General features: G+C 36.0%; 1 protein-coding gene across 1 annotated transcript in view; it reads left to right on the top strand.

The window, feature by feature from the left end:
• DDX10 (DEAD-box helicase 10) overlaps nt 1-26,847 on the top strand; it is a 154,836-nt gene that overhangs the window by 18,653 nt on the left and 109,336 nt on the right. Inside the window, exons 10-12 of the mRNA XM_054654855.2 lie at nt 7,478-7,579; nt 14,259-14,346; nt 19,975-20,063. Coding sequence (XP_054510830.2) covers nt 7,478-7,579; nt 14,259-14,346; nt 19,975-20,063 — 279 coding nt within the window. The remainder of the gene's footprint in view (nt 1-7,477; nt 7,580-14,258; nt 14,347-19,974; nt 20,064-26,847) is intronic.

Genomic DNA, 26,847 nt, shown 5'->3' with positions numbered 1-26,847 from the left:
ACTTTGCAGTGAACTCTGGCTGTCTGCTGCACTGGGTCAGCTGTGAATAGTCAAGACACTTTCTGGTCTCCTGTAACTTTTATTGGGCTGCTTTGGTAGGACTTGCTGTAGATGGTACAGCACAGTTTCAGATTGCAGTGCACCCAGATTTCTTATTAAAGATTTGTTGTTTTAAGCAGAAATGCATATTACAGAAAGAGGCCATTGATCATGTAGATGGGATAGAAATTCCAGTACGCATTTATTTTCTGTGCTCATTTGTCATTTAAAAAAACCCAGCAAATCTGTATTATGGAAGAAACCTGGCAGTGTAGAAGTTATAATAAATGGCAGATAAAACTCTTCCTATTCCCGCCTGGAAAAATACCGTTTTCTTGGTTTGAAGCTTAGATTTCACCAGTCCTCATTATGTCACAAAGCCCAGAAGGTATTATGATTGGAAATAAATTTCACCTGAACTGAGCCTGGTATTGGAGACCTAAAACTGTTACTTTGTTTAAGAAATATGTTTAGAAATAGTAGCTTATGCAGTCAAATTTAATGGTTGTGTTTTAAAACAAAATATGAATTACTGTGTTCCTGTAGAAGGCCTTGGGGGTAGATTTGGATTTTAGTTCCTCTTTGTTAAAGGATAATGTGTGGGTGAACATATTTATTTGTTATGTGTATCAGATTGAAACAGATCTGCTCAGAATAAAACTATCCATTCTGATATTTTTTGGATATATTTTTATAGAGGTCTTACATTGTTCCATTATACAAAAAGTGCAACACAGAAAATGTCTGCTTCAACTGAATGCTTTTTCCTTCACTTCTGTAGTTGGTTTAAAAAAAATTAAAAACAGTTTCAAAATTAAATATAAATTACATAGTAGAAATAATATAACTTTACTCACTCTAGCTTTTTTCCTAATCTATCTTGTATTAAGCATGATTGTTAGGTTATTAGCTAATAATTTACTGCAGTTTCTTTCAAGTCTTTGCAGGGGCAAATCTTTGCAAGAGAAACAGGAGTCTGTGCTGCTTTATGTATTTTGCTCACCAGTTTTTCTGCATGATGAAATAGTCTTGTTCTTGACTCTTTATTGAAACTAAAATTATGTGCAAAGATTTAAAGAGCATTACTTTTGCAAAATCAAGTTGTCCAGATGATTTCTGTTCTGAGAAGGGTGTGAATGGTGTGTAGTGAATAAATGATTGCCTTACATAGTGAGTAACTTGGCTTCACAGTGGAAATAATTATTCAATAGTTTTGTATTTATAGTTTTGCAAGTATGTATGATAAACAAAGGGTCCATTCGAAGAAGAGTTAAAATATATAATTGGAGTGTATCATCATGCACATGCAAAATCAGGCACATTTATTGGGATTGGTTTTGATGCTCTTCCAAATGCTTAACTTATTGTCTTTAGCATTTTGAAGAGAGCAGTGTCTTACTTGCTCCTGATAAATCTCTAGCAGATTTGATCTGGGTGAGAATGAGGCAGTTGAGCAGTTGATCTGGCATCCCTAGTGCCCAATTTCCTTTCTCTGAAAAGATTTTGCTGTTTCTGAGTTTCTGCAATGCTAAAGGTATCTGAAGGTGGCTTGTTGGCTTGGAATGTGATACTTTTGGAAATGGGCTTTAAGCTCACAAGCTTTGCAATGATACCTTACTTCCTTCTATGTCTTTTGACAGATAAGATGATAGCATATGTTGATGCTATCCATGCTGGCCCAGTTAGGCTAAAATTAGATCTTTAACCTAGTCAACCTGGTAAAGTCCTGGTAAATTCAAGTTACAGATTTAAAAAAAAACCACAAAAAGCTTGTTTTTTAATTATGGTGGTAAATGTGTGACGTTCAAAGTATAAAAAAAAATCATCCTTACTTTTCCTGCATGTTCATGTGTGGTAAATATCTTCAAAAACGTAATCACTTCCTGTATATTGCATTTTCTCTAATGGGAAATACTCCAATTCAGGAAACTCTTATGCAAGTATCTTTTTATCTGTAACCCTCCTCCCCCAAATTTTATGACTGTCTCATCCTCTGTTTTGTCCTTTGCCAGTTTTTAAAATAGATGATTTTTTCTTGCCAAGCAAAGCAGAAATACTGCCTTTAACTCTGGTAATTTGGCATCAACTTATGTCTTCTGAAATACAAACGTTAGGGAAACATGTTGTAATACATCTGTTGGAGACAACCTGTATAACATTTTCTATAATGTCTGCATATCTATGCACCTTATCCTTACAGTTCCTTTTCCATAACTTTTTTCCTACTGGATATTTGCTTTTACAGCAGAACACTGGTGCCTGATGATCATCATGAGATGGTTCCCATTCCTGTTTTATTCTGTTACAACCACAACTCATATGTCACTGACAATTAAAATGTGGTGCATTTGACTGAACCCTGTGTTACAATGGTCATGGCAAGGATGTAGAAGTACTCTGAATGTGGTTACAACAATCTCAATTCTGGCTGCTTGGCCAGGTGGAATTGATTAACAATCAGTATTGCTATCATTTACTGCCTTTGTGGTAATGGTAATGTTTAATTTAATGATATTGCCTAGGGGTATATGCAGCTGTGGACTGGATCTGATCAAGGATGGGTTAAGATGGGGTAAAATTAGGGAAGAATTGAGTGTCTGTTTGTCTTGCATGAAAGCCATTTTTTCTCCATCCTGTCTTCACTGGACTGTTGCCATTCTGTTTCTTCATGTTTGATACCAGCTGTTGGCTCAGGGTGATTTTTAGAAGTTTAAGATAGATTCTGTCATGGTGCATAAACTACCCTCTTAGTTTTAGTGGTTTTTTTTTTTTTTTTTTTTTTTTTTTAATCAAGTGAAGCTATTTGGCAACGCTTTGTGTTTCTTTGCTAAGGAAATGGTGTTGTGAACATTTTAAAGCCATTTTTCTCTACTGGTAATTAGCCACTACCACATTGTTGTAAGTAATTAATCCCACTTCCTTTTTGTCTGCCTTTGGCACTTGCTCTTGATTGTAGGCATCTTTCTTTTTCTCATCTGCAGTCGCTGTAAATATAACCCCTTGCTTTATAGAACTAATGATGATTTTCACAGCTTCCTGCTTGCAAGTCGTGATTGAGTTGCAGAGAAGTTGTTTGCCTTTTTCAAACATATTGAAGTCAGTAGACTCTAGAAAACAAAGCAGATAGGAACTAGAAGTGATTTTTTTTTTTCCTCCAAGGACTTTCTGCAAGTAAGATACAGTTTTCCATGGACTTGGAATAAATCATATACCCTTAGAGACTCTTAAGATCACAGTGTAAAGATGAGTCCCTTCTCTGGTTTCTTGATCACCTTGAAGAGATGACAGGATGTCATCAATTATTACACAGTCCAAGAAAGTTTGATTACTTTCAGGTTTTTAATTTACTTTTCTTCAGCAGAGTCAAAGTGCATACTTATTGGATAATAAATCACCAGAGTAAATTAGCATTTTAGGACAGATGTTTGGTTTTGGTGATGATGGACAACTTGAAGGCTGCAGTGAGCAAGAATAGGGAGAACTTCTAATATTGTCTCATCTGCAGAGGTAGTCCTCTTGCTGAAGAATTACAGTAACCAAGGTTGTTTTTTCGTTGCTTTATCATCTGTAAAGGTTTAAGCATTTTATTTGTGTGCTGAAAATAATTAGAGATATTTCTTTGGTTGCTTTAGTGGAGTACTTTATTCCTGTAGGATAGTAAGGGGTGTTCTTTTTTCCTTCTTTAGGCATTGTAATGGAAACAAATTTTGAGCAGGTCCAACTGTTTTTGTTTATGCCAGTTTTTAGTAGCTTGTCCTTTCCTAAGTTTGCCAGTATGGAAGCTTTTAGTATGAAATATGCAGAGGGAACACTTTGGAAAAGTTAAATTTTACACTGAAGCCTCTCTTCTTGAGATGATCTTTAACACAATATTTTTCTGATTAGCACATTATGAGGTTGGGTTTTTTTTTTTTGAGAAATAAGATAATACTCTGCCCAACTAAATCTCCTTTTTTATAGGCTGCATTTTGCTTTCTTTAACTGAACGTCCACTCAATCGATACAGACCTTCCCAGATGGTATTTAAGATCCTTTGGTTTTTAGCTTTATCATTTCTGTGATGTTTTCATTTTTGTGTTTAGCTCTGAAGAACAGTGTTGTTATTAAACTGTTTGTTTTCATTAAGTCACGATTATGGTATAAAGGGCAAAGACTGTTCCTCCTTAACTTCAAATATTTTTAAACTATTAGCATTTAAAAGAGAATGTTTCCAAAACATGTATGGGAAAGGATTGCACTGCATTAGTTACTAGATGTCTTTCAGTCCTTTAGAATTTCTGAAGACTTAGCTCTGAGAAATATTTCTCTGCTGCTTTTTTTTTCCTCCTCAATCGGTGGAAAAAAAAGAGAAAGTAGAGGTGCTTGAAAACCTCTCTTTTCCAGATCTATATTTTCATGTGGTCATTTGTTTACTTATCTGTGCTACTACTTTGTCTACATAAAGGCTTTGCAAGACTTAATGTAAACATTGAAATAGTTGCTGTCCATAAATACCAGATGTGATGCTTGGCTTTTTTGGTGTATTACCTATGGAATGTGCCTTTAGGATTTGTACTTTATGAAGCAACTACTGACTCTGCATACAAAGAGTTTAGCACTAATAACACAAAATAAATTTTTAAGGGTCAGAGTGAAGGTTTATCTGATCCTGAATCCTGTTTCAGAGAGGCCTCTTGGATACTGCTGGAAAGCTATAAAAACAAAACAAGCATAGAATGGTTTTTGCTGTACTGTATCATTGCAGATTTTGGTTTTGTGGCTTGTAGAGAGGATATCTGCACTCTCTGCCCTTTGAGTATTTCTTCTTAATTTCTATGACACTGGCCTTTCACAGTGTTTTGCACACTGAATAAAAGAGATATGACAAAGAAACAATTTAATAATGCCAAGTCAGGCACTCTGGGATAAGAAATACCACGAGCAACAAAACTACACAAATCCATGCCTTTGGCTAACTTTAAGGAATCTGAAAACATCATTTGTATATACAGTGAAGTGAAGACTTTTCTTGACAAATGACAAAGACTGTTAAGAGATTTAAGAGACATTTTTTGCAGATACCAGATCATTCACGTAGCTCTTGTTGGAGTCCTATCCTTTCATATCATCTACTTTGGAGAGAAAAGTAGAACTGCATTATTCTGTACTCTAAACTGGGGAGACTGGGATTGGCAGCAATATTATCTTTGTCTTCCTTTTTGATAGATACAAGAGAATATTTTTTCCAACAGTGCTCTGAGAGCTCAGCTTCTTTTGATGAGTAATTGGTTGTCTTGGTAGTATGATCATCAGTTTTTACAATAAAATATAAAGTCCTCTAAGGTTCAGTGGCTTTCCAGGATTTCATTGCTTGTTCAGATAGTGGCAGTGTCCAACAGGTACCCACCCTGTAGGTATGTAATTTGTAATTTGGTTAGGTTGAAACATATAGAACTTCTGTAAAAGGTGCACTTGGTCCATGTAAGCAAGTTCTTTCCAACCTTAGTTATTGTATAAAGGGTGCAGACATTCCATGGGATGTTTGGTCAGCTGGGACAGCATGCTTGGTAAAGATAATAAATTAAGACAAATATATGTATTGCTTTAGAACTCTTTTTTTGATAGATTGTACAGGCTGATATTTTTTGTATTGAGAACATTGTAGATATACTAATGAAATGGATTTAAATTGTTATCGTTTTTGTACAGTAACAACATACTTTTATCAATTCATTTATAGTCAGTAAATTTACATGATGTTGACATGTAGCTGAGATTCTTCTCTTATATCAATTTTATTTCCATGTAAAATTTCAAAATCTAGAATGTAAAGTTTAAAATTTCATGATGTAAACATCTACTAGACACTTGGAGATGATCTTCAGAAGTTGGTATCCAAGCCTATCATACATACATTGAAGAAAAAAAAAATCCCAGGCATCCAAGAGCATTTTGTTATGATTTTTGAAATTCATCAAATGAAAGCAGAAAGCTGTAATAAAAGCTGTCAGACTGTTTTAACTGCAGATTTTGTTTCTACTTGCATTGCTTACTGTGCTGTGACAGATAGTGTTTATAGTTTTCAAACAATTCTGCAGTACTGTTTTTGCCAAGTGATAACTGTTTATCCTTGGAGAAATGTAGGCTCCCTGTATTTCACTAGAAATGATTTTTATCAGTTTTAATGGTATGATTCATGTTTGGTGTGCCTGAGAATATCCTTCTGTGCTCCCTGGCCTCCCTAAAGAAGGGATTTTAAAGCTGCTCTACAGAGCAACTTACCAGTTTTGTTTTGCTTTGTCCTGCACATTGCTCTCATCAGTTGGTGATGAGTTGAATTCTGTCCAATTCTGGCATATTTCTGAAATTCAGTTGGAATTTTGTTTTTGTAATGAGGGACTGTGCAGTATTTTCTTATCAATCTGTAGTCTTTAGAAGTATTTGTAAATATAAACAAGGAAACAGTGTATACAGTGCTACAGTGGATAGAGACTTGGTGCCTGCAAGCTCATTACCCACTTCTTCAGGAGATCTTAAACCCACTGTGTTGTTTGCTTGCTAATGCTATTGGGTACTTTTTTCTACATGAAGGTACTGAAGTCAGTAAATGTGCCAAAAGCAGGAACTGATATTTTCTTGCACAAAGAGAAAATGCTCAGGAAGATGCTTTAAGCATAAATTAGCTGATTTTTTAATGTCTTTGCTAACCATGTATCTTGAGTAATTACCAGCTCATCTACATTTGATACAGCTGTTAAGTGCACTGAAGAGTGAATGCTAGATACATTCTTATGGGATCAGTCTGATTGTATCTTTTGTTTTGCATCTGGAAACTGCTTCTATAAATGAAAGAGCTCCTATTTTTATGCTTTACTTTCCTTGATGTCACTGTGACCTGTTAGCTGTTACTGAGCATGTAACAAGGGGTTGTTATTTGAGACCAAGGCATTTATCCTTTTTTAACCTTTCCCTGTCTTTGGCTTGCAGAATATGCAAAGAGAATCAGTTTTTACCAAGTGTTAAACCTTACCTATTTGATTTTTTCTCAAAATCAAACCTTACCTATTTGATTACCTATTGAAACCTTAGCTGGCAAATGCTGAATGCAAGTAGCTGGATTTTCTAGTCCTGTAGTCAAAGTAAGCTTTGATCAAGTGCTATTTGTTTGCCACTAATACTCAAACTGAGGGAGGAGAAGATTCACTGGTCTGAACCCATGTCTTAGCCCCAGATGTTCAGAACTCCAGGCATAGTTTTAAAATCAGCTCAAGTAGGGATATTGGCAAGTCACTTAACTGGTTTGCCTCTTCTTTTCCCTTTGTTAAGTGAGAAGTTTTGTTCATTCTTTGGACTGTTTATAAGGAATCAAATGTAAATTCTCATTGGCTCTTGAAAACATCAGCAAAAACTAATTTTTTCATGTTTGCTTGAGGTTTCTTTTTTGTCCCCTTTTGATCAGGTACAAAGAAGGTGGTGAAGCTTTGTTGGTATTGCTTCCTTCAGAAGAAAAAGGGATGGTGGAACAGCTGGCACAGAGGAAAGTACCTATCAGTGAAATCAAGTAAGTGGCTAATGCCCTGCTGCCCTGCCTGTTATTCAACCTTCTTTCTGCAAGAGTAATCTGTGATGAGTCTATGACAATCTTGATAAAGTATTTTTATTGCCTGAAGCTGGACAAATCAGGGAAATGAATTAGTTTTGGTAGTGTTGTAGAAGGAAAAGACCTTGAGAGGTTACCTATTTTATTGCTGTTCTCATAGGCAGGATGAGCTGCACAAATCATTCTTATCAGATGCCAATTAATATATTCACAGTTTCCCAAAGAGACCTCATCTGTACTCAACAGTTACTACCTTTAACATTTTTTCTTCAAGTGTCTGATAAGACTTGTAAGTAATTTAAATGAAATATTTCTTTTGCCTTGTGCCAAGAATATATGGAAAGTGATGTATTCTCTTACTCTCTGCAGCTTCTTTTTATGTAATTGAACATGATAATGCTCTCTTTCTCTTTTGCAGATTAAACAATTACAATTTCTTTAATCTGTCCCTGTATGTTTTTATTGCTGTTATCATTTTTGTTTCTCTTATCTGTTTTTTCTTTAGTTCTGGACTTTTTCTTCAACTTGTCATGACCTTTCTGAATCAGTTAGTTGAAAGACAGGAAGTGAAAGATGGTAATTTTACATACTAAAAAGAGTGTTCCAAGGGAAACCTGTAAGAAGCTATGTTATCTGTACAAATAGAACTGCTTTTGAAGGAGTTGCAGCAGCATATAACAATACCAGGTGAAAATAAAAAAGCATGTTTCCATTTTCTGTTAAATGCAGAGTAATGGATATTTAGGAAACACAAAAATCCTAACTGTAAAAATATTAAAAGAAAAGACCACCACTAAAAAATCGATGGTAGTTTCTTATTTAGCAGCTATATGTAGGAAGGAGTTTACTGTTTTCTGAGCCTGTCAGTCTGATGTTGAATTAAGAGAGAAAAGAGAATGTGAAGGAAATATGGAAGAATTGAAAACAAGCCAGAAAATGTGATATCAGCCTGACTCCATTTTTAACACTTTAAAAGTTCAGGTCACACCATGCCAAAAATTGTACAGCAGAGATAAAAGAAATCAGAGAAGGATGACAAGGTAGAAAATGTAAGTTTCTGTATGAGTGGATATGAGCAAAGCTAGGCTTGTTTTACTTTGAAAAGCTGTGGTTTGCATGTGAAGATACAGATACTAAGCAAAGAAGGGAATTACCTATACTGAATTTCTACGTAGAACAATTGTTTTTGAGAAGAAATCAAATTAGGATGAAACCTTAGGTAGTTATTTACACCTCATTGCTTAATCTTCAGGTTTGCTCAAAATGTACAGGTGAACATTTCTTCAGAGAACAGAAACAATGCATATAGCACTTTCTGCATTTAATTTTACTTTTTAAAGTATTTATGTTGTATAGGATATGCCATTTCAAAGGCTCTTCTGAACTGTACCTGTGACTGCTATTTCTGTGCAACAAACTGAGTACACAGCAGCTGGTGAAATAAATCCACCTTTTCTCATTAAACACTTATCAAATCCATGCAGGATGTGGACCAACTTCAAATATAAACAATTTTTGCTAAAACAGTGAAATAAGGACTATAATGCAGTCCAACAACTACTTAATGACAACCCAAACAAAACCTCACCAACTGTGGATAATATCGGTAAAGGAACTGAATCTGGCATTTTCTTTTCCATTAAGCATCATAGTGCTTTAGAAGGATCTGTTGTATAACCACTGCAGTAAATTTTCTCCTTCCAAACTTCCATCTTTTTCCATCTTAAAATGGTAGTTATTGAAGTAATTTATCTTTCTTTTATATTCAGTAAATAAATGTCTGATCTCATGCACATTATAAATATTTCCCCTTTCCCGTTTCTTTGTCAGCTACACTTTTAACTTTGTAAGTAATGGTGTTGTTTGACCAGCTTATCAAAGGAAGTGGTAAAATAACCTCTTTAGGCTGTATTTATCCATGTAAATAGAAATACATGTTTTTGTACAGGGATAATAAATTTTAATAGGGCAAATATTTCACCCCCAATAAATGCACATCATATTTATTATCCAAGTTAGGTGAGTCTCTAGAGAGACATTAATGGTTGCATCTCTTAACATATTGTGGTTAATGTGATGTTACTTTGATGGAAAACTCTGCTGCATTATTTTTTTTTAATAATACCCCAGAAATTCCTTCTTGTATCAAGCCACTAGGACATATGTATTTTAAGTACATTTAAGAAATATTCTTAATTGGAATCATTATTAGAAAAGTCAAGGATTTTGATTAATAACATATTTTAACATCCTGCCCCAATATCCAGATTTTCAATCTGCAAAATAAACTTTAATAGAATTTATAACATTATAATGAAGGGGAATGCTTTCACTTAGAATGGTCTGCCTAGTGTGTTATGATTTAAAATTTGTAGCATTGTCCTTGTAAAAGGCTAACTAAAATCCTTAAAAAGTTATTCTTGTAATTACTTGTGGATTGCAAACCAATTTAATTCTAGAAGTTTTTAACTACAGATTTTCTCATGCTGTTTGCTTCCAGCCAGTTTCCCAATTAATATAAGGCCAGTTTGTTTTGTCAGTTTATAAATTGTTTAAGAAGTTGCATGAACCCATGGATCATGTTCCAGGTCTTGTGGTGAAGTCTTCTCCTGTTGTTTGTGCTTATTCACCTAATTATAGATTCTTAAGAATTCTAACTTGGGAATTAGAAGATAATGAGCATTGCTCACTCCCAACAGAATTTAACTGTTCAAGTTTCTGAAATTCATTCTGAAAGCTTTTTTTCAAAAGCTTGTTTCTAAAATGTTGTATATTCAAGTGTTTGTTTGGCTGTTCTTATTGACCTGTTTTCTGGTACAGTGGTCGTAAGAATGCTGTTACTTTCCTTATTTTGTATTTTTTTATTTGCAAACTATTTTTGATGTTGTTTTATTTCATCTAGACAGACCTTTTAAAACAGTTCCATAATTTGAAAGTGGAGAAAGGAAGAACTTTCCTTGATACCTGTTCAAAGGACTAGGGTTTAGGCTCTTTCCTTAATTTTCAATTTTAGATCTAAGCTGCCAGTAGAGGTTTTCAGTAAACTAGTCCCTTCTAATTAGCACAAGCTGCCATATTACAGGTAGTGCTTTTAACAGTACGTAATTTCTTCATTATTCAAAAAGAGCAAGAGAAAGTGCAAAATATGCAATAATAAATACAATAGCTTAGAGCATTTAAATATGGCAAAAAGGTACTCTGAAAGTATTAAATGGTTTGTACATTTTTTAAATGAGTCTGTAATCTCCAAGTTTACCATGCAAGCTGTAAATTTAAATTATGTTTGGTAGTATTTTGAGGTTACTTTGTTGCATCTAACTTTGTTGGGTAAAAAGATAAGAGCTGCTTCCTCAGGGGTTGCCATAACAGATTTTGTGTCTAGAAAATTTTACCAAAGGAAGTGCAAGTATATAGATACCCATGATGTAGTATCACTTTCTTTAATTTTATGGCAAAAAAGGTGTTTTTTGAGGAAAACAGCAAAAACAACAACAAAACACCTTTTTTCCCTTCTTTTTTCTTTCTCACAGTGGATAACATTTGGATGTGTATCCCACACGTTGGTAGTATTAATATAGGGGATCTGTTAAAACTCACTGCCTCCCAGTTGCCATAGTTACTGTAGGACTGGTGTCACTGTTCAGTGTGGTTCTGCACTGGTGTGTGATCTGCTGGGTGAGCCTTCCCTAGGTGCCAGCCCTTCCCCCTCCCTCCAGCCTTCAGGGTGTCTAGTGGAACCATAGGCAGCCACCTTCACACTGAGAGCGCAGAGCAAAACATGCTGCTGCTGCTTGGAAGCTGGATGGACATCTGGAAACTGTTCTGCTGCAACAGGGTCTTTTAGGTGGTTGTTGATCTTTTTTGCTTAAATTCTATTTTGGAGAAGAGTGGGGGAAGGACAATGCCTAGTTAAAACAGTGCTTGTACCCCAGTGTATAGACCAGGGATAATGAGAGGAAATCAAAATGTGTATCAACCAGAAAATTTGGAGATTGCTGTCTGATCATACATAAGGCCAGGCAAGCTGGGTTGGTGTTTACATCATGGCATAGTCAAGTGTGGCCATGCAACTGGTAGGCAAAACTGTAGCTTCAGCAAGTTCTACTACTCCTTAAAGGTAAGATATGTGATCACAGAGTAAGAAATAACCAGCCTACTTAAAATGGCAGACCATGTTGTAAAATCCCCTTCTAGCCTTTGCATAGTAGGTTTTAGCTCATTGGTTCTTGCCATTTAGGCAAGCTTATAAATGATGATAACTAATTTCACTGTTTAGCTTTTAGGTTTGCTTCTCCTAATAGTCACATGTATACAATTTATTGTAAGGTGTTTTATTTTTTCAGAAAGAAATAACATACAAACTCATTATAGCCAAAATCCAGTTTAACAGTGGCCAGCTTTCTCATTTTTTGAATCTCAGTGTGAGAGGAAGATGACAGTGGATGACTGTCATGATACAGTGTTGGAGAAGAGAGAATTCAGTACTGCTTCTGTTTTTTGGTAGTCAGTGCTGCAAATTTGCTCATTCATTAACAAACACATAAGCTCAAGATGTGTCTAGGGTACCATGTTCTTAGTTGACATTGCTTAGATTTATACCACATTATCTAGCCATTCTTTTAAATGTGAAGGGTCTTGTTCTTGTTTTTGGGGTTTTTGTCTTTTTCAAACCCTTTTCTTGCAAATTTCCATCAAATTACTCAAAATTTGGATGCAGTCTACAAAACATGACTGTATTTTGTGTCGAATTGTTGTCTATTATGCTTGGAGCCTCAATGACACATAGTCTCTTATGAATAATGAATCATATTCCTACAATAATCAAGTCATAGAAAATAATGAGTAATAGCATGTCCAGGTGAAAATTGGAACTTCATAAGCATTTTGAGTTTGACAGTGGCAGCAGGAAGTAGTTTGCAGTCTCAGCTACTCTTTGAGAAGTGCTCTAAGGCCATTTTTTCATTACTTAAAGATTTCACATAGACCATGTTTCCCTATTTTATGAGAATGTACCACTGCCAGATACTTTCCTGAAACCAAACACAACATCTACTATTTCTTTCCCATTCTTAAAACCTGCTAATGCTGCTATGGAGGATAATCAAACAGATGAATCATATTTTGCTTCTGACTAAGCTGTGTTAGGTGTTGTGGATTTGCTTATTTTCTTTAGGTCCTTACAAATTAGGTTTTTTTGGTATCAAGAAAAAGTTAAACAATTAACTTCCTTTTTGCCCCCTTTGAATATGAGCACTGTATTTACATGGCCTTTTGGATAGGATTTTTTTTTCCTTCATCTTGATGAGTTGGTAAGATTAGGTACAACTGTGACTCCAAGTGCTTTTACTTTCTCTAGTTGCTATGGAGCAATTTCTTCTGACCCAGCTGATTTATCAGAGTACTTGGTCTCCCATGATTTTGATTCTGGTGTGAGCTTGCACCCTGCTGTAGCTGTTGTTAGCTGACTGACTGCAGCTGCCACTTGCAGTGAAGACAAGGAAAAAAGGCACTGGCTAATTTTAGGGCTTTGAGGTCATCTCTTAATATCCTTCCCATAACTTAGCAGCAATCCAACACTTTTCTGGACTGTCTTACTACGGGTGTTCATATTAATTTTTTTATAACTCATGCTATCCCTTCTTTACTTTTTGTATCATTATATTTCAAAGATTTGTTGGTCAGTTTGTCCCCCACTCAATTTTTCACGCTTCTTTTTTTCTGTCTTATGCTTTTAAATTTTTAGAGCAAATTATGTGTTGTCTGGAAACTGGAACTCATGTTTTTTGGTCTTTCACTAAAACTGTCGCTAATACTGCTTCTGTACACTGTAGTTTTCCCCTGGCTGTATCTGAACAGAGTGAAGAAATTGGAATTGTAAGGGAAAGAAGCTTGATATCTGTTTTCATATTTAGTAAGAATAACTTCCCACCATGTTTGCTAGGTTTTATGATACACTGGGGTGGCAGTAGCAGCTCAAAAGTAGATGACATCTGGGCAAATAAATCTGCAATAATGTAGGTATCACTGGAATTAGTTAAACATTCAGAATCTGGGAGAGGACCAGATATCTTTTTAGTAGGTTTAATGACGATTTTTATAGTGCAGTCAATATTCTTTATTTACTTGAGAAGCTCTTAAATCTGTTTCATCTCAATGTCCTTTATTATTGCTCACCTGGCTATTTTTTCTATGAAGTACTTAAATTTCAGTATTCCTGGCACAATGAATCTTATTTAAGCTTTTAAAAATGCTGACATTTTCCTTATGAAGACTTTTATTTCAGTATAAAGTAGTACTATAATTCATTATGCTGTTTCTGTATTTTTGCAGTATTTTTATAAAATCAAGAAGTTCTTTTCTGCTGATTTCTGCTTTGCTTTGTAGTTTCACTACCTTCCGTGAAAGCTGTCTGAATAAAACAGCTGCCATTTGTCTTTTCTGCATTATTTGTTTGAGGAGTGTAATCTTCATCCTTAATATGGTTCCATTCTCTGCTATTTCAGTGGTAATAGCTCTGTGCATATTAAAACAATGCAAAAGATGTGAAGATGCTCCTGAGAACCTAACAGGTGCTTATTTTGAAATCTTATAATAATTAAAGCTTGTTTGTTTTCTTTTTTTTTCTTTTTCTTTAAATTAGAATTAATCCTGAAAAACTTACAGATATTCAAAAGAGGCTGCAAGCATTCTTAGCTCAAGATCAGGAGTTAAAAGAGAAAGCTCAAAGGGTAAGTCATCTGCTGTAATTCTTGGGGCATGTTGGTTGAGTAGAACTGCAGTTGGAATAACTGACCAGCTCAGACATGCCCTAGAAGCAGTGATTGGAACTGAAGAACCACCAGAGATAATTGAGCACTTGTATTAGGAGAGAAACATAATTTAGAGAGAACCAGAGTCTTCTGAGTGATGTCCAGTGACAGAAGAGGAGGCAACAGGCACAAATTTCTGTACAAAAAGCTCAATTTAAACCCATAAAAAGCCTTTCTTTGTGAGAATGGCTGAACACTAGAACAGCAAGGCTGTGCAGTCTCCAAATGCTGGTTATTAAAAACTGGGTTCCTTCCTGGGCAGCCTGCCCTAGCTGACCTTGGTTTGAGCAGGTGCTTGCACTAGATGGTCTCTGAAGTTTCTTCTCAACTTCAACTACTTCAAGTTTCTTGGGAAGATGGTACAAAAAATGTCAAAATAATGCTACTAATAAAAAAGGTGACTCTAAAAATAGCAGATCACATTACTTGACTTGAAAAGTTAGAGATACAAAACCATGTAGGCCTCAACATGCCCACCTTGATAAGTTTTTATTGTCAGGTATCCTGCATATATGTGACAATTTGTCCTTTCTCAAGGTAAAATCAAATGCATTGAATAAAGCATTTTAACTTTTGTTTGGATTTGAATGATCAGCAAAATAGCTTAGAATAGCTCTTCTGGGTAAGATGGAGAATTATGTGAATGGTTTTATGAATGGGATTTCTTTGCTGTGCTGATTAACGCTGGGAGACTTCATGGACAGGCAATATGTGCATTTCACCACATGTTTATCAGGTTTGGGGAAGGTAGGGACCCTTCAAATAACTAAGTAGGTTCCTGGATGAGAATGAACTTGGTTGAAAAAGATACTTTCTGTGAAAAGTAGCCTGTGAAACATTTCTGGAAATTGAAACATTTCTGGAAATTGCACTGCCTCTTGCCATCACTAAACATGTTTGCTGACCTTTCCCTGGTTTTATAATGTTTTTAGGCCATGAACTCTTTAGAATAGAGCTTGCTACTTTTTTTATTGAAGCCCTGCAACATGTTTGTTTTCTGAGGCTGGTTGGTTTGTTGGGGTTTGGCTTTGTTTTTGTTTTTGAATTGTGTATATCATTAGCCTGTGAATTCCGTAGTTGTATCAAGTCTCTTCAAAACTATACAAAATCAAAAGCTCAAATTGAGATGCAGGAAAACAGACTCTGAAGGATAATAGGCAAATCTTTAATGTAATTTTTTCTTTTATATATATATATATATATATATATATATATAGGTCAAATTAAAAGAGTACCACCAAAGGCCACATGGTGAGAAATCCAGAAATGCCAAAGCCTGAGAAATACATGATTGCAGAGATTCTGGATTAGTGTTAATAACTTTTTGTATGAGCTAGTGTGGACACTAATGACACTTGAAGGTATACTGGTGAATCTGAGTGGTAGGATAAAATGAGAGGAGGATTGTGAAAGCTTACAGAAACCAAGAGTTTTAAGCTTTCTGTTGAACTGGGACGTAAAATGAGTCAAGTTGAAATATTTAAAACTCTTGAGATTCATCTCACCTAGCTTTAGATGTCCTCTGTGAGTTAGTCTGCCTGAACTTTCTTTTATAGCTGATAGGGTGGAATAAGCACTTCTACAGTGCCTCCTGGCACAGATACCTTAAAACCCCTTTGGGATGGATGGATGAATGGTGGTTTTTTTGTGCTACAGCAGAGGTAGGCTGTGTGATATGACCTATCTTGGAGGCCTGCAGTAGGGACACTTAGTGAGTCAAAGGAATGCCATTCTTACTTCCCTAAACAAGGAGATTTAAATCAAAGTGTCTGAGGAGCTCAGTGTGAGCTTTGTGAATAAAATGTCTAAGGCAGTTCCAAGGGAATGCTTTTAAAAACTATTTTTGGCGTTTAGGTATTCCAGGTTTTTGTAGTGGATAAAGCATTACTTGAAGCAGTGGGGAATGTCAGTGTAAGCTTCATCCTTGCTGCACAAACCAGAGGCACTGGTGTCACATTCATCTCCAGCTGCCACGGGAAGTTGCAGCTACACCAATTTATGTCAGAAGTGACAGAGCAGCTGGCTGGGGGAGGATGAGAGTAGGAGTAATCCAGCATCATTTTACTTGGAATGAAAACACCAACAAACCTCTGTTTCTGCCTTTGGCTTTTTAAGATCTCTTAAAAGGCAGAGAAGGATCATTCTGAATTGAGCAGAGGAATGATAAAATTTCAAAATAGCTCAAGAATAAAATGAAACATGGGCTGTCTGTCAGTATTGCAGATACAAACTTAAATTCATTTGGAAAGATTTTAATTGCCATATAATTGCCATTTGAGGCTATTTTTGTTGCAGTTTTTAATTTATGGATAGCAGAGAAGTGTTATTCTTGCAGGCAAGCTGTAAATACATTCAGTTTTTGAAAAACTTGAAGTATGGACGAGTGGTTTATCACAGAAGTGTCCCTCCTTAATAAGGTTTAACTACGAATGTTCAGACATACTATGCAAATGTGTCCAAGTAGTCTTACATGTCAATGTGAATAAAACCATAAAATGCATGCAAATGAAATCCTGACCTTGGATCCTTATCTGAAATGCTGGATTTCTCAGAGGCATGGGTGTTACGTTGTCTAGCCTGTCTGTTGCAAGCTGCCAAGTTCTTGACATTTGTAGTGTAAGAAATAAATTCCCAACCTGCATGGATGAGATAGCAGTGAAACAGCACAGCTGTGCACAGAAGTTAGGATAGGATGGTACTCTACCATTGTGTGTTGAGGGCATGAGGCCTAACTTACTGTGTCCTCTAAGCTTGTTGATTTACTTCAAGGTGCCTTTACTTTTTTTGAAAATAGAAAGTGTTTGATTACTAATTGTTTCAACAAACTTCATGGTTCATTTAGTAGGACATGGCTCCCCTGCTCTTGCTTGGAAAGACAGTTTGAATCAGATCGGGGCTTTTTTGAAACCTTTGCAGTTCTTCTCGTGGAATGATGCTGCCTTTTGCCATTTCTTGTAATTTTAATATTTAATATGTCAGTTCAGCCAGTTCTGGAAAACAGCTTAAAAAAAGAATCTTTTTTCTTGTTAGTTTGAATGTTATTGTGGCACTGATGTGATGTCTGTTCATTAAATTCTTCATCACACCCAGAGGGATCTGCAGGGTGTTACAGCCTGAGATTCCAGCCACACCCTGTTGCTTTTGAATTACTGTCAAAACAGCACATCAATTGAATTGTGTGCATTTTAATACTTACAACAGTTATCCAGGAAATAGATCACTAAGTCAAAATTTAGAGGTAGTAAATTCCATGAGCATGGTACTTTTTCCTTACGTATTTCCAGTACTTGTACAATAATCTCCACTGCTTTTGGAGACCTGTGGCTACTATTGTAGTAGAACTGTAATATGTTAATGATGCCCAACCATAACATTTTCCATAGAAATTACTGCATATAATATTTTTGCATTGTTCAGTTATTTAAAAAAAAACCTTGAAAGTCATATCAAACAGCAGATATGGCAGGGGACAACAGCAATTGTAAAATAGCAGGGGAAAAGTTCAGACTGACTAAACTTGTTCTCCCTCAGCTCCAGTGTGTGTATGCAGGCTGAGGAAGTCTCAGGATAACTGAATAAAATCCAACTGAGATGACAGAGTTTTAGACAGAGGTTGAAGCCAACACACTGAAATCAAATTAAAAAATCAAAGCAAATGGCTTGATTTCTCTTGTAAAGTAGAAAGCTCTTTCTATGCATTTGTTTGGTGTTTCAATCTTAGTTATTGTGGGGCTTGAAAAGTGTGCAAAAGGTGTGTTCTTTCTGCCCTTTATAGTTTGTTAATTTCTAGACCACGTGTACGAAATACATGCTAGTAAGGTAAGTGGATGGCTTTATCAGTTATCCAACAGATAACGATATTTCAACCCTGTAGCAAGTAGTGACTCATGCAGATATTCAGATCTGCAAATCTTAGGTTCACAGGAAGGATACTTCTTTTTTAATCTCCCTTTTTTTCATCTGTCACTGCAGAGAAAAAAAGAGGCTTTCATTGATTTTTGTCACTTGCTAGACAGCAGTAGATTAATGAGATCTGTCAAATTTGAAGCCTTTTCCTAAACATTCTAATTACCTTTGTAAAATGATTAATAATTCAATGTGAGCAAAGAAGTGTTTGATGTAAGTATTCCACATCTCAATCTTGGTAGCAGCTGAATGAATTGAGCTCACACTTTCCACAGCTAAAATTAATTGAAAGACATAATCAGGAAGGAAGCTTTACCCAAAACCCCCTCAGCATTAGGAAAAACAAGCAAATGAAAATTTCCTTTCATAGTGAATTAATGGGCAGCTTGCAAAGTATATCTCTTAGCTCTACATACCTTAATCATATTTTATTTAGCTCTACATACCTTAATCAATAGTTTTTATTTCTGTTTACTCAGGAGAAAAGAATAAGTTTATAAAATTGCTTAATTTACTGTCTTATCTTTCATTTTACCTTTTAAATGTGTTTTTTCTCTTACAAGCATTTAAAGAATCCCCATAAGACATCAGTGCTCCTGACTTTTGGGTGTTTGCTCCTCTATCTGAGGTTAACAAGAAATAATTTTTTTTTTTTAAATTTCACATGAATTATTAATACAGTAGTTTTCTCCAATAGGTGCCTGTACATAACAGAACAAAGGTGTGATTATAGGATGCTTGAATATAACTCTGTGAGCTTAACTTGCTGTTGTTATTAGTGTTTGATGGTTTAAGCCTCATGGTAGGAGTTCTGGCATGTGTCAGAAATAAGATTATGAACAACAGAAATCCAAGGATCTCTTCTGATACTTGAAATATTCCAGTATTTATGCTGCTAGGTAGAACTAGACTACGTAAAAGAAGCATGAGAAGAAGAACAATCTTTCCTTTTGGGAAGATGCAATGCAAGATTAAGTTATTCTCCTGTGTAGTGCTTCCAGTTTTTTTGGAGAAAGTCTATGATTAATTGAGACTTCAACCTTGGATTGGTCTTAGTAGGTGTTGTATAGTGAATTTGTCTTGATCAGCTGAGTTGCATTCATTGACTGTGTGCATGTGATGAGCTGATGGTAAATGCAAGGTAATATGAATCATCTTAGACCACAGTGAAGGGCAGCTATATTGAGTTAAATAACTTCCTGCTCATGGCTAAGATTAAGTCAGGACAGCTCAGTTTGATAGCAACAAAGTCTGTTTGAAGTTCCACATAATTTAGATATCGGAACAGCATAACAACATTCAGAAAAGCAAGGAGAAAAAAAATCAAATTGAATCAGTGATGTTTCCTTCTGACTAATATGTCATATTTTTTTCTAGGAAAATGTAACATGACATACTGTTGGGAAATTCAGTCAATTCAGCTGAATGTAATGAAATATTTGAGCACTTGAAGTTGCATCATTTCTGTAATAATAATAAAGTTTTGTCTGATGAGTATTTTAAAATTTCCGTCTGAAATCGATGTTAGACTACCTAATAGTGAAATTATATTTTGTGTTTAGAGCAACAATATAATGTTTGTTTCTTGTGTTGGTAATTGAATGGTGTGTTTTTTGTTGAATACTTCCATTTTTCTTTCAGTGTTTTGTATCCTACTTGCGTTCAGTTTACTTAATGAAGAACAAGGAAGTATTTGATGTTTTCAAATTGCCTCTAGCAGAATATGCTCTGTAAGTACGGTCAACTTAAAATATGAAAGCTGTATAGTGAGATGTTTTGCAGTCTTTAAATAGCTGTATTGATTGTGTTAACACAGAATTGGACTTCTAGTCTTCTAGTGTATTTAGTTTCATATTTATGCTGAGCTTTTGCATATTTTCAAGAGCATTCTAAATGGAAATTATGTGTAAAGGCAATATATGCTGTACAGAGAAATAACTTAGGGCACAAGGTACATTTGCTATATATACTAGAAGACATAACTTCTGAAGTAAAATGATAGAGAATAATGTTTTGGTGTTTTTTCCCTCCCCAGATTTGCCCTTCAGCCTCATAGCTAAATACCAGCCTGTAAAGTGTATTATTTAAAAAGAAATTGGAGCTATCTAAAGACTATGTATTGGAGTCTCTTTTTGAGTATGATTCAGATATTTCTCTTTGGCCATCAATTACTTTTCAGAAGATTCTGTGTGTTTGGTAATGATGAAGCATCTGCACTAGACTGAATAGCATCTATTTTGCTATGTCTATTTTTGTACACCTATGTGAATCACTCCATATTTTGTATGGGAGGGAAATTAATTTTGACAGGTTGACTGTACAGATGACAGCCCCTTGAAATTGTTTAAAGATGTAAATTTTTTGAAATCTCATGGGGACACAGGGTAGTCGTAAGGGAGCAGCAAGGTGTTCAAAGGTTCACAGTAAATTAATTTGATATGTGTGGGATTTCATACAGAGAAGGCTAATTTGCCATCACATGGTATAATGAACTAAAATGTGACAAATTACTAGACTCTGGAACACCTGGTCTTTCTGTGCTGTGCTGTCATTAACATGATTATGCTTTTTAAGATACATAAGCCTATTAGAAAAGATGCTTTTTAACTTCATGGGCTGAGACATTTTGAAAAAAGGAGAACTAGCATAAGCTCAAAAATTTTTGCTACATGCAATGCCTGACCATTCTCTTGTGTGGTTTCTCAGCATCTTTAAAATCAGTTGTAGGTCTTACTGTGCTATGAATATAAGGAATAGTGGCAGAAAATTAGGGCTAAGAGGGATAACCGTGCAAATTCAGCCAGTGTTAGAAACAGACTAGCAGATGGTGGTAATGCTGAATTTGCAGAATCCTAGTGCCTCTTTCTGGATTTCAGCATGGTTTGCCATCTAGTATCTGTAGATGGAGTAGTCTACAGTTCTGTTCTTCTCAGGTCTGTGTGCCCAGATTTGGACCTTCCTCAAAATAATTCTGAGTCTCAGCTTTGGAAAGCTACTAATGTCATTCCTGTAATAAAATGCAAGAAACCAGTCAGTTGTTTGGAGAGAGTAGGAGAGGTTTAGTCAAGGCTGTGAAATATGTGGCAGTATAATCAAAAAGTCAGAAGATAATAAATCTGGGAGATAATTTGGAGATTCTCTTCTAGTTTGGTGGCACTATTCTTCCCCACTCTCCAGACTGCTAGTCTAACTAAAATACACCCTGCAGTTCAGTGCAGAGCCACTGATACATGGATCAGCCGTCTTCATTTATATGAAAGTCCCTCAAAGTCTGGTATGTTTGAATTTTGCATCCAAACCGACCTTGGTTTCCATTCTGCACACAAATTTATGGCAAAACCTGAAATGAGAATCCTTTCTTCCCTTTACCTTGTGTGCGTTTTCTGAAAGTACTTAAGCCTTTCCGTGGAGATTTACTGCTAACTTGATAGATGTTGCTCCACTAAAAATCCTGCAGAGAAAATAGGCTGCTTAATGCCCCTGTCAGGTTTGCATTGCAGGCTGTTGCCCACATTCCCCATTGCTCTCCTGCTTTGCATGTCTGTGCACTGAGATTCTCTTAAGCTCTGTTGATTGAGTCTGCAGAAGAGCAAGTATTTTTCATTTTTATATCTTATATAAGATCATATATATATAAGATATATAAAACAAAATATATAAAAAATGTATGCACGCACACACACATCTATTCTAGCGATTGATTACCTTTAAGCTCGGGTGCATTACTATTCTCTCCAGTATTCTCTCATTATAAATTGCTATCAAGAATAATTTGCTGGAGGAAGACTTGTGTAGGCCTTGTGTTAACATAGGCAGCCTTTAAGTCTGATGAAGGAGAAGCTCAATGCTGCATTAAAAAGAGAAATTTGTCTTTTGATTGCAAAGGACAGCTTTGAAAGCATAAGAAAATGTAAACAAACAACAGGGTGAAAAGGAATAATTACATAGTCTGGTCTCCTGGAGAGGAGGCAGTGTTTTGAAATATAGTTTCTTTCTCGGGCACTTTGTTGCTAGCTGCTAACACATACATATATCTATACATTGTTCTCCAGGGGCAGATCTTATCAGGTGAGTGTGCTGGATGGACAGGTTAGCCACAGTTCTAAGGGGCTGCCAGGGAAGGTAATTTTCTTTGTGACTGTAGTCATGTCTTTCAGGAGAAATGCAGCATGTTTTCCTGTTTCTCCCTGTATTGGTACATAGAGAATAAATAAAACAATTGAAGCCAAATTATTGGGAAAATGTCAGATACACACTCCTTAGTATCCAGATAGTTCTGCAAGTATTGCTTGCAGATCAGTATTAAAAAGCAGTAGGTAGCTGCAGGTGCTGTCAGGACTGAAAGGTGATAGGTGATAGCAGAATACATGATCCATCTGTCCACCTCTGTCTGTCCTTTCACTAACCAGGGAAAACCCCCACTGCACTCTAATCACCACCCCTGGCCTGACCCTTACTGCATGGTCAGGGCAGAAGGTTTTATTTGTTACCTTGCTCACAGCTGTCTGTCTCATCCTCAGACAGTGCCCATTGCGGTCCTTGCATGTCTTTTTGTCTCTTTGTTGGTTCTTGGCCCTCCTTCTGGCTCTCCTTATACTTACTTTTCTACATGCTAATCTCCTAACTAAAAAGATAGCTCCTAATTACTTTTCCCCTGTTGTTTCCAGTCTTTATGCACCTGTAACCAGACTTAGTATTTCTCATGCTGTTACCTGGTTAATGTCAGCCTTGTATGCTATTGCTCATACATACCTCAGCATTCCCTCCAGTCATTTGCAGAGTTTGGGTGTTCCTCATTGAGCTCCCCCTCAGACACCTGAGATCCAGCTGTCCCTTCCTGAGCTTCTGTAACTACTTCTGTAAACTTTTGCCTACAGCTTTCTGAAGAAGCTGCAGTCTCCTCTTTCAAAGTCCAGGGTCATTATTCTCTTAGTCATCATCCTCATTTCTTCTAGGATCTTGAGCTATCTTTCCTCATTCTGCAGCCAAGCTGGCTATTGACCTTCAGTCACCTTGGAAGCGAATGTACTTGCATATGCATGAGTAGCAGTTCCAGTAGAGTGCCTATCAGAGTTGGCTAAGCCAGCTAACTTGGAGAAAGGGTTTTTAATGCACTCTAGAAAACCTTGTTGCTTGTGCTCTGCTGTGTTGCCCTCTGAGCAGGTGTCAGGGTGGCTCAGGTACCAAGGAGCACCACCAGGGTTTGGAACTGCAATGTGGAGGCTCCTTTTCCTTTGGTAAGGAAGGCTGCATCTTGGTCTTCTGAATTATTAGATTGCGACCATGACATCCTCTTTGTTCTCCTTCTCTTTGCTCCTGACCCATGAAGTCTTGAATAGCTTGGCCCTCATTATTAATAGAGTGCCAGGCACTTGAACTCCTTGATGGAGAGGAATAAAGCTGGCTGGTAAAGTAAATAGCACAGCAAACAGAATTTCTCTGTTCATTTTGGTTATTAATCAGACCATCTGGATAGCCTGTTAGTTCAAATTTGTGTCTTTTCAGCTGATGTGATTTCTCCTGTTTTCAAACGGTTGCTCATCCTCTCTTCTGATAACATTTTAAATGTTAAATGTGGATGTAGCATGTATTGCTAGGCAAGTAATACATATTTCTTCTCTTGAAATAGCTTCTGGGAGTATTTAACCTTTTCCAACCTATTTTAGGTCTTTGTCTGAATCTGTACCACAGTAAAAGTAATCTCTGTGCTGTGTTTTTATGCGTTCACATCATTCTGAAGTAGATCACTAATGGAATATGTCTATATTTAGTAAATGTGCTAAGTTAATATCAGACTAAATCAGTAACTTGTGTAAAATTGTTCTGAAGCAGTTTACAGCTGGCTCATGTTGTAAAAAGGACTAGTAATCTTCTAGGAGCAAATTAGGAGCATTTGTCAAACTTAAAATTTTAAAATTTTTCTGGTCTTAGATTTGTTTTTTGCAAAGATAGATATTGCTTTGAGTGTCTAAGATTTGGTCTTTCTAAAGAGTTGAGAGATGTTAAGTTTTTCTCTCATCCCAGTAGAGGCAAAGTTACCATGTTAATATAAACACACTCCAGGTCTTTGTATAAGCACAATTCACAAGCCTTAGAAGAGGCAGTATTTAAAGTCCGTTACACCGTTCATTTAAATTCATTAAAAAAAAGATAATTGACACTTGATCTTCAGTATTTACTGGAAACAAAAGTGGAATTCTCCTTAAAGCCATACAGTGTTACTTCTTTGCAGTTTTACTCTTTTAATTTATTTCCTGGAAGTCCTTGTGAACTTGCTACTAAATTAAAAAAGGTACATGAGCATTATAGGTCATTTGTGTAGTTCTATGCATTCCCTAATCAGTGTTAGGGAATGCTGATGTCTAGCCACGTTGGTTTCAGCTGAGGAACTGAACCCATAGAACTGTCAGCTGTACTTTGATTTATAGTAGTGAAACACTCCCTTGGTTTCAGTATTGTCTTTAGAAACTGATTTCAAATGTCATTCTAGAAGAGCTTGCTCTTAAGAAGTCATTGCATTTCACACCAAAATACAAAACCAGGATTTTTTGGTTTGTCAGCTGAGTTGTTGTTGCCATTTAAAGGCTACCATAGTCTGAAGACTACACTGTGGTGTTACTGTGTTTTTGTGTGTTGTCTGTTAGGATTTATGAAATCTCTTAAATAACTTACCTGCTTTTTGTCTGTCTTCATCAGAAAACCCTGCACATCTCTTATTCCAGATGAGTATGTGAAATGGTTGCACTAAAGTAAAAAAATATCTGCAACTTCAGTCATAGTAGGATTGTGATCTGAGTGGCATCTAATGAATTATTGAGAACTAATAATGCCCTTTGTAGTTTATGAAAAGAAAGGCTGGTTCATACATTGAGTTGTTTCAGTATGACTGAACTATAGATTTGGTGAATAATTAAGAAATAGTTTCAAAAGAAACTGTCAAATCTTAAAATATGGGGAAGCTTTTAGCAGTAGTAGAATGTCCAGACTGTTTGTCCCAGATTTTTCTCCATTTGGAATATACTATGAAAAAGAGGCAGTAATGGACCAAAACACTGACATTTCTTTGAGAAGTTATGTAATTAAAAGTATTTAATACACTTTTTCTAAGCTTATCTACTATTACTGTCTTACCAAATAAATGTGACCTTTTCTCTCCCTTCTGCCTGAGGTCTGTGTTCTTTTGGAAGTAATTTGAATTCTGATAGTACTAGTCTTTTTTTGGTAGGCTTGCTAAGCAGTGAATAAAAAATTGCCAAGACTAACTGACAATTAATTTTATTCAATTATTAAAGTAAGACATCAGTGCATTACGGCAGTCTGACAAGTGGAATTTCATACTTGAATGAAAAAAAGATCTGTGATATGAAGTCCTGTCCACATCGTGGGCTGCTCTTTCTGTTTTGTAACTTTTGCTGAACAGAGAATAGTTTTTCACCTTGTCAGACTTTTCTATGCATGTGTATTCCTGATTTTTGATGCTAGCTCTGGAGGTGTAGAAGAAAAGCTCTGATAAAATCAGTTTTCAACCCTGTGTACCTTGTGCCTGTCTGCTTGAGAAAGAGAAGTAGGACTGATTGTGTAGTTGCCATACAGTATTGCTGCTTGCATTGCTATGTCAACACTTGACAGCAATATGTTATGTAGAATAATGTGATATCTGGAAAAGCAAAAAAGCATTTGTCTTCCAAAGGATTTGATTTTTGCAACTTCGATCTCCTTGCTGAAGAGATTGAATGCAGCAATCTCTTGATGAGTGTTTTACTGTGCCTGCTGTTAAGGCCCAATTCCAGGTTTGAATGGCTTCCAGCTGCTGCAGTGAAGCATTACATCTGCTGTTTGGTTATTTCCATTACAGTTAGTCAATAGGCCAAACTTTAACACATCATTTCATTGCAAAGGTAATTAGTGTTTGCTGTCAAACAGTAAAACGAGTTTAAGATCTCTAGTTGCTCCAATTTCAGTTCCCAACAGTGTTATCCTCTGCACTGTCAGTAAATATGCAAAATACATTGGATAAAAACTTCCTTTGATATTTTAAAATAAAATTCTGTTTGTTTTGTTATTGCTGTTAATTGCATGTAGAACAGTACTGAATTATCAGAAACACAAAACCAAAATTTTTACATTAAAAATAAACTTTATTTGTTGGAATATTTGTTCTTTATCCTAACATTGTGGATTGCTGTTTGGGTTTGTGTCTATTTTTAACCTGTGGCTGGTACCAAAAGTGCCCTCTTTAAGCACAGGGTGATTACAATTGGGTTTTTTTGTTTGTTTAAGCAGGACACTCCTTTTGACTACCATTTCCCATTGGCTACCATTAAAAGTTCAAGGCTCTCCAGAGCCTACAGTGCACTCTTGCTGCTCTGCAGTATCTTTTGGGTGCTTAGTCAACTTTTTATGACATTTCTGCTGGGTAGTATGGATTAGATATTTCTCCTGTGCTATAACGTGGGTTTTTTTCACAGGCTGTATAGTGAAAATAATAAATTATGCCATCTACTCGAACAGCAT

Source organism: Agelaius phoeniceus, chromosome 2 (genome assembly GCF_051311805.1).
Source record: "Agelaius phoeniceus isolate bAgePho1 chromosome 2, bAgePho1.hap1, whole genome shotgun sequence".
NCBI classification, from domain to species: Eukaryota; Metazoa; Chordata; class Aves; order Passeriformes; family Icteridae; genus Agelaius; species Agelaius phoeniceus.
This window is presented reverse-complemented; position numbering and strand designations above follow the sequence as displayed.